The following is an 8,764-nucleotide window of genomic DNA, read 5'->3' as shown; positions in this document are numbered from 1 at the left end:
CCCCTGTTCTGCTCCCTAAATTAAAGGGAAAATATTTTCAAATCAATGTGGCCCCCTTCGCTTGAGCAAGGGGCTTGTTTTCAGCCTTTTAACTTGAGTGACATCTCATTTTAGGTTGCTGGGAGGGGTGGGGGAGGTCTTAATTATTATTTAAAGAGAAGAGGAAGGGAGCAGGCAGGAAGATCCTCCTCTCCTATCCAGCTTTGAAAGACAACTCTTGAAGAAATCATTAACACAACTTCAAAACTCATTTCAATAAAAATTTATTGAAATTTCAGTGATGTTTTTAAAGAGGGGGAGAATTACAGAAAACTCATCAAGGACTAAACACAAAATACGCTTTCTTGCTTTTTTTTGTTTTTGTTTTGTTTTTTGTTTTTTTTTTAATTTTGTTTTGTTTTGCCTTTCACGGTCTTTTGAACTGAGTCCCTCTCCATACACCAATCCAAAACACCATCAAGATGAACAATGAAAGCCTCACTTGGGTTAGAAGATGCCAGAGTCTATGAAAAATTAGGAACGTTATATGGTGGCCTCCGCAGGGCACAACAATCTCATCCCCTCTGGGGGTGTCAAGAGTTTAAGGGAATTTCAAGTGGAGCCCGGAAGGGCCAATACCTCCCCGGTGTTGATGAAAATAGGAAAGAGTACTCTGGACCTCACCCCCTCCATCAGCTCTTGGACATTAAAAGCAAACAAACAAAAAACTTTGCAGCCAGCTCTACTTGAAAGCACAGAGATGCGAATATAGAAGCCTAGGCTTGTTAGTGTAGATTAGCCATCTTCTGACCTGGAAATAAGTCCCAAAAGGCAAAACAAGAATAAAACCTGACAGACACGCTCCTATTTACATCCAGCTATGTACAGGTCAATAAATTAAAGTTTAACTTTCTAAGCAGTCATATTCCACCTATTTACAAGAGATATCAAATAATTACATAAATACTTTGTCCAATAGTCGTGTTTCCTCTTTATTATTCCTTTTAAAACCTTGTTATTGCATATACAGTTAAAAGAACTAATGGTCCAACAGGCACACGAAGCCCTCTACAGCGCTTAGGTAAAATAAACTCGGTTGGTTTCACGCCCATAGCTCCCCCTTTCACCCCACTTCCTCCCGGTTGCCGACTTGAGCAAGGTTGAGGATAATGGGACTTCCGTTGTTTTTCCGTAAAAGGGAAAACAAAAACAAAAACAAAATAAACCCTAGAAAACTGCAACATGCAAAAAAGAAGCCAGCATCGGCTCCTAAAACATCACAATCTTTAAAAAAAAAAAAAAAAAAAAAAAGACACAGGATTCCTTTAATATAGACGGGGCAAGGATAAGGCCCCTCCTCTCCCTGCCCCAGCGAAAGGACTCAGCAATTGGTGAGCTTCAGCCTTCACAGACAGTTCCACGGGACTTCACCCCCGCCCCATATTGGTTTTGATTGTTAGTTTGTTTAGGGGGGAAATGTTTCCACACGAAGGGGAGAGCGGGGAAAGATTTGGGTGAAGCCTCTTAAAGACCCGCGCTCCTGGCCGGCCTGGCTATCTTGTTCTTCAGCCACAACTTCCACACCAGCCTGCACAGAAGTCGCTCGAGACACAAAAGCCTGTTTGCCCGCCCCCCTCACGCCCCCTCTTAGCCCGGAGTCTCAATACAACAGCAGCCTGGTGACGCAGCCCAGAAGGCAATGCCTATAGTCTCTAGCAAGCTCTCTGGAAGGACTGTAGTGCACCTTCCCAGACAAAACTGAAAGGGTTGGAGGGTCACTCCATGTGGAAGGCCCGTGGTTTATTTTACATCTAACAAAGTGCACTGGCAGATTTGACCAAATTGGAATGGAGAGACCTTGGGGGAGGGGGCATTTTTGTTTTTGTTTTGTTTTTTAAGGGGAACCGCTGCAGGACCTGTCTGGCTTGGCTTCCAAGCCACTGACCAGCCGCTGGATGCTCTGCAGTTCGCTGGTAGCCGCCTCTTTCTCCGAGCAGAGTTTGGGTGACAAGGACACTGAGCTGGAGGACAGCGTGGACGAGCGACTGTTCAGTTCCGACCCCGAGTCCACAGCCACCGAGGCTGGGCTGGCTGCCAGGGCGGCCGCTTTGCCGTCTAGGGGCCCCGCGGCAGAAGCCATGGAAGGTAGTGCAGTGGCCAGCAAGCTGCTGCTATCGGGCACCGGAACGGGGATGGAGTAGGGGCTGTAACGCAGCCTTGGGCGCATGCTGTTCAGATTGAGGAACGGGTGGCGATGCACGGAGCTGGAGGCGGCCGCGGAGGAGGCTGCAGCAGCTGCAGCCATGTATGTGTAGGGATAAGGAAACAGGCTCCCGAAAGGGGACATGGCCAAGCCCTGGGGAAGAGAGAGAATAAACATAGGGAGTGAGAGAGTGGGGAACCCACCTGTTTGGGAGGGGTTGAGGGACAATACTTTCCCTAGGTTGCATGCTAAACCAAGGGGTTAATAGACTGGAGAGTTCGTGGTTATTAAATCTTCCACAATATGTCATCCATGGTGCCTGACTCTCGGGACTATTAACAAGTTCCCAGGAGGGCGAGCAGCTAGCTGCACCTGTTGAGTGGCCTCAGAGAGGGCTTCCACCAAAGAGGCTAGAGTTAAACACTGGTGCACACAGTATCATAATATCTTCTATTCTCTCCTCTAGATCTTTCCCAGGTAACAACAACAACAACAAAAAAGAATGATGTGAAACTGGGTAGGTGGGTGGGGGAGTAAAAAGGCATTACTTATCATTAAGGCTAGTTTCCAGGCGGGAGACCTAGGCACATCAGGGGGTGGGGCAAAAAGGCAAGAGAAGCAGAATTTGAATGCAAGAGCTCTGGGTGTGTCCTTTCACTGGAGAAGCCACAAGACAAGTCTGTCCTGGCTGCCCCTCCTCCAACTGTCACCTGCCGGTCTGGTGGGGGTAGAAAGGGGGAGTGCAGTGAGGTAGGGTTGGTGGTAAGCTAGCTCAATGAGGAGGACCGTGGGCCTTTTGGCTCAGGCGAGGGAGATGAATATGCTCAGACAAAACAAAAGGTCGGAGTAGGCCGGGTTTAAAAAAAAAAAAAAAACCAGAGAGGCTTCTAACTGGGGTTCAGAGCCTTCTCCCTAGCCCTTTCCTCTGTGCACAGGCACAGCTGTCTGAACCACACACACACACACACACAGAGGCCTGCCAGCCCCTCCCTTCTTTGACATTTCCCACGTGTGCGTAATCCATTAACCCTTTGGAGATAGGCTGGGCTGTTGGGAGTCGGGTAGAGGAGAAAGGCTTTGAACCAGGGAGAAGGCTTGCTCACTCCAGACCAAATTCTCACCCAGGGAGTCAGTGACTCCCTTCCCTACATCTCAGGCCTTTCCTGGAGGAGTAGCGGCTATAATAGGCCTCCGGAGAATCAAGTTGGCTGGAAGAAACCAAAAGAGGTCCCGAGACTCAGACGAGGCTCTGCTCCACCAAGGGACCAGCTGTGTGACCTTAGCCAAGGGATTCAACTTCTCTGGGCCAGAAATAGGGTTGATCCATCAAATGAGCCAAACTTGTCACAAAGCTAAAGCTAATAGTGTGGAGCTAAGCTATTCACAGCCTAACTTACAGGAAGCAATTTAAGAAGGAGCTGGGGGGACGGAAGGGGGGTCACGATGGCTCCGGGAGATAGATGCTACACCTCACTGGGAGTCAATAAAATAGTCTAATAGTTACTAGCATGGATTAGTAGCTAACGCTCCTAGGCGAGGGACTGGGACGGAGGCTGGCTTGAACCGGTGATGGGCGGGCAGGCAGGAAGCAATACCTGAGAGGCCAGAACGTGTTGTTGGAGGTGGAAGGGCAGGGTGGCAGCCGACGCCCCGGACAGTCCCTGCGCTGCAGCAGCAGAGGCCATGGCTGTGGAATCCAGGCCTGAGACGCCGGAGGATGCCCCGGATACTGTGGCCAGCAGGGGCCCCATGCCTGCAGCCATGCTGGAGAAGGCGCCGCCCATGGCAAACTGGCCCGGGTGCAGAAAGAGAGGGTGCCCGTTGAAGAACTGCTGGCCGGCTAGGCCTGGGGCAAAACCCAAGCCCGGGAGGGGCCCCTGCGCTAGGTGCGCGGTGGCGTCTGTCTGCACCGACAGTGGAGCGAAGGCGTCCTTGGCAGGCATCGCGCGCGCCTCATCCACCTTGGTGACGACTGGACCCTCACGCCCGGGACTCCGGCGCTCATCCGCTCCCGGAACGCGCGTGCTGGACGAGATGGTGGCCGGGCTGTGGCGCGAGTCTGGCGATGCCTTGTCCAGACGCGCGGTGTCGCGGGCCCGGCTGGGTTCCGCAGGGAACAGCTGCGCCCTGGTGGCCGGGCTGCCCTTGTCGCGGCCTGGCTCCTCGGCCGTGGTGGTGGAAATCTTGGCCGCGTCACAAGCCTCGGGGCCGTGATCCTCCTTGCTCTCAGCCTCGGCGTCACTCTCGGCTTCGCTGGGGCACAGATCTTGGGGAGGAGAGGAAAAGGCCCGGGGAACCGACGGTAAATCTCGTTTCCTAGTTTAAACCCCACCTCCCAGCACAGCGCGGTGGAGCAATGCCTGGCTTGCCTACACTGGGGAGTCTGAGACAGGGGGGCAGCCTGGACTACAGAGTGAAAGTATCTAAAGAACAAGACTCCCCATTGGGCAGTTTATTGGCTGTGTAGTCCCACTTGCACCACTCCCAGCCTTCATTTTCCCAGTCTGTAAAATGGGACAATGATAATGGTGACAGTGATATTAGCATCTTTACACTTTCAGAAGAATCTCAAGTGTCCAACCTCCTCCAGCCAGGCCTCCAACTGGCAGCTTTTCTTATTGTAATGATTCTACTTTAAAACAAAACAAAACCAGAAAGACCAGCCACAAAGAGCCAAAGCTGCTGCAAGGAGCCAAAGCCTTCTCTAGCATCTCTCTATTGGATTGCAAATTTCCTTTTTTTTTAAAGGATGTAGACCCGTGACCTCAGAACTCTGCTGGAGTACATTCCTGTTACCTTCAAAATCTTTGGCTCAGGGAGTGACAGAGGTCAGGCACTTCCACAAATTTGTGAATAATTTGGGAAGGATTTGTTTGGAATGAATCGTGACATCTGAATGGGCACAGGCCGACACTAACGCCTCTCCCAGGAACCTTCGGTGTGTGCCTCAGTTCCTACAGGGATTCGTGGTGGGACAATCAGATCTTTATTTTATTTTATTTTTTCCATCTCTCTTCCACCACACCCTCCTCTCTGGGTGACCTCCCAGACAAGGCAAAGAAAAAGGAAAATTGAACCTCACTTTATGTTAAAAGTTTAAATGGATTGAAGACATTAAAAAAAAAAAAAACTTTCCCTTTTGTTTAACTTAAAAAACAGGTTTCTTCCCATGGAGTGCTGTCTTTCTAAATAAATGCCACTTGCTCTTTAAACAGAAAACTGGCTTGAGAGTCAAACCGCTTTTCTATTCCTACCCAACCTCCCCAAAACTGACCCCCGGGGCTTCATCTCCTCCCCAGGGGCTGTGGCTTTTCTTCTCCCACCTTCCCAGGTACCAGGTGGCTGAGAACACAGTCCTTCAACGGACCCTGCTCAACCCATGCTCACCCAGAATTCAGCTGGATATTGATGACCCAAAAGAGGGCAGAAGGGAGCAGAGATAGTTGGACAGACAGACAGACAGAGAGGTGCTTCAGGTGCTTTGCCAAGAGCACATGGACACACACACACACACACACACACACACACACACCAGCCAAATAGGCTTTGGGGTGGGGGGAGGGTGTTCCGAGGTCTCTTTGGGGTGGGGGAGGGAGTTCTGAGGTCTCTTATGCTATCCCCACCTCAAATGACTTGTCTGCAGATTCTAAAAATCCTACATCTAAAGTGAGCCTGCTGGTCCAGGCCCTTCACTAACTCCTAAAGGCTCAGGGCCAAGAAGCCCTGGGGTCTGGTGATGGCAGAGAAGGCCAGACTTACCTTTGAGGTTGGATGTCCCCACGGTGGACACAGCGGGAGAGGAGGCCTGGGCAAAGCAGTTGAAGGTTGCCTGCTCACTAGAGGACTCATCCGAAGTCCCAGTCTCTTTCTTGTGCCTCTCATCAAACACCCTCATGGACTGCAGGGTGAGCTGCTTTCTGTAACAGAGAGCCCCCACCCATCATTAGAGAATGGCACCTCTGCATCCCTTCTTTGTTTCTTCCTCCCACTTTCCTGACCAGCACACACCGCGCCCCAAACCCCAGTATGAACCCCAGTATGGACAAGTTCTGACTCCAGGGTGGCTACACAACAGACCTCAGCATTGTTCTTGCCTGTTTAACTGGGAGGACTATGTATTTGGAAAAAAAAAAAAAACTTAGCCTGGAACATTCGTTTAAAACCTCAGGACCTTGGTTAGAGTTGGCTGGGGACAGTCACACACTGGCCTTACAGTAGGGTGGATGCTGTGGATGCCTGGCCCACCAAACTCTGGCAGGGGTGCTAAGATGGGCAGGAAGCTCTTGTTGCATAATACACCCAACTACACTCAGTCTACCAACATATTAATGGGAGCTTATGTTTGTTTTGATGTTAGAAACTATTTTTGTTTTCAAGACTGTTTCTCAGTTGGTCTGTAGACCAACCAGGCTGGCCTTAGGAACTCACAGAGATCCACCTGCCTCTGCTGAGATTAAAGGTGTACACACCCAGGCCCAGCTTAGAAATTATTTTTTCACTGTTCAGACCCAAGGGAATAAAGTTTAAAAGTTAGTACATGATTTTCTGCTTTGTAGAAAAATCTTTGAAAAGGGTGCATGGGCATTGTCTATATAATATCCAGCTGTTTACTTAAAAAAACTGATGCAGAGATCCATGAAGGAGGTGGGGAGGCGCCCTGGACTTAAGGGGCCTTAACTCTAGACTGGTACAATCTGGGACTTAAGGTTGCAAAAGACTCTAGAAGAATTTGTAAATAGCTTGATCCCTCCTTGGGTCTTGCTCAGGAAGAATGCCAAACTAATGATTAGTAGGTACCCCTATAGTACCTGAGACCCTTTTCTGATCAGAACTCCAGCGCAGCCTTAGTTCCCTTAAAGGCAGCAAAAGTACAGAGCGCTCTCTACCTGGGCCACTATGGGCTGATACCCTCCTGTTCTTCTCAGGCCAAGTTATCTTGCACCTCCACTTCTTCCCAGTCTGAGCCCAGGAAAACAGTTTCCCTCCATTATCCCGTAAACTAAACTAGCAGACAGCGCTTACCTTTTTTCTCTCCTGCCATTGCCAGTGTCCCGAAAACCCTTTGCAAAAGGATTGTTGTCTATTTTTAACTGAGTTATCTAGAGGAGACACACAAGCAAGTCAGACATTAGCTCCATTTTCTAGAATGTTCTAAACGTGCTCCCTTGCCCAGCTCCTCAGAGGAAGCTCTGCCCTGAGGGTCTCAGGGATGTGCTGTGTAAAAGAGAGGGGGAAGAGGGTGGCAGGAATGGGGGGAGGGGCTGAAGTGTCAAAAGGCACTGTAGCAACCTATACATGTCCTGGGAGCCAAGCAAGGATTCCACATCGAAATTACCCATAGAAATTCCTTCTCTTGGACAATTTAGATTTAGAAATGAGACATCCCAAACAGCCAAGAGGCACAGCCTGTAGATCTGAGTTAGTAGGCTTCTGGTTTTTTTTTTTTTAATGCATCTTAATTAATTATAAAGTGTGTTAAAATGCCACTTCCTGCTCCTTACAACCTCCTATCACATACATGTATGTATAAACACACACACACACACACATCCTATACACTGAAACCTTTTTCTTTTTTTCTTTTTTCTTTTTCTTTTTTTTTTTTTTTCAGAGACAGGGTTTCTCTGTAGCCCTGGCTGTCCTGGAACTCACTCTGTAGACCAGGCTGGCCTCAAACTCAGAAATCCACCTGCCTTTGCCTCCTAAGTGCTGCCCAGCCCGAAACGTTTTCTGTGAATCTAACTAATTATAGGGTTTCCCTACCTTGCACTAGAGTGACCACCCCCAACCCCCTAAAGGCAAGAACAGAGTTGAGGGAATTATCATACTGAAGATTTTACTGGTTTAAAAAGGAATGGGCACTGGTAATATGTGTTTTCATTTATGTTATGGTTCTTGTTTTGGTTTTTGTGTGTGTGTGTGTGTGTGTGTGTGTGTGTGTGTGTGTTTGTTTTTACCACCACCATCCTTAGGTAAAGACCCTGGACTCTGATAAAAAAAAAAAAACTCATTAAAGTAACAACTTAATTGATATAACATTCACAGGACTATGGGTCTAGAGGAGGCTGCATTTTGCAGATTGTTATCTTTAAAACCTCCTGTCTTGGTAGAAAAACTCTATATCCTGGTAGCACGAGGTGGGAACCTGTGCACTGGTTTGGGGTTCTGTTATTTAATGAAGGCCAGCAGAAGAGCAGGTGATGACTTATATCATTCAGCCTAGCGAATGTAAGGATCAGTGTCCAGGGGCCAGGGACAGTGGCTACAAGTTCAAAGTATAAGAAGTTGCTAGGTAAAGTAGACTTTCCCTGAGGTCCAGGGCTCAAGTGAAGTTCGACAGGGGGTTCTCAACCCCTCCCCACCTATCCACAATTGCCAAGCTCTATGCCAGTGAGTCACCAATGAATACTCTTCTTTGGGCTTCTGTGTTCAGTTTCCCGACCTTCAGGCCTGGAGAACTGCAGATTCCAGGTGTGGCCTCATCTGGGAGCCCTTCTTAATCCCCAGCTTCAGGTCCGAGGGAGAAAAACTTTAAGATGATCCGCTGACTATGTCCACGTTTAAGTGGGAAGCCTCAGATAG

The 8,764-nt window shown here is 49.0% G+C and overlaps 1 protein-coding gene across 3 annotated transcripts in view; it reads right to left on the bottom strand.

Annotated features, from left to right (window-relative positions):
• Positions 1-247: 247 nt before the first annotated feature.
• Positions 248-8,764, bottom strand: part of Tbx3 (T-box transcription factor 3) — a 14,774-nt gene continuing 6,257 nt past the window's right edge. For all 3 annotated transcript variants that reach the window (XM_031337655.1, XM_031337654.1, XM_031337656.1), the window contains 4 exons: positions 7,205-7,281; positions 5,942-6,099; positions 3,778-4,448; positions 248-2,335 (listed from right to left, as the gene is read on the bottom strand). In XM_031337655.1, coding sequence (XP_031193515.1) covers positions 1,874-2,335; positions 3,778-4,448; positions 5,942-6,099; positions 7,205-7,281 — 1,368 coding nt within the window. In that variant the 3' untranslated portion in view covers positions 248-1,873. The remainder of the gene's footprint in view (positions 2,336-3,777; positions 4,449-5,941; positions 6,100-7,204; positions 7,282-8,764) is intronic.

The sequence above is a fragment of the Mastomys coucha genome, unplaced genomic scaffold (genome assembly GCF_008632895.1).
Source record: "Mastomys coucha isolate ucsf_1 unplaced genomic scaffold, UCSF_Mcou_1 pScaffold22, whole genome shotgun sequence".
NCBI lineage: Eukaryota > Metazoa > Chordata > Mammalia > Rodentia > Muridae > Mastomys > Mastomys coucha.
The sequence above is the reverse complement of the archived record's forward strand: the minus strand, read 5'-3'. Positions and strand labels throughout refer to the sequence as shown.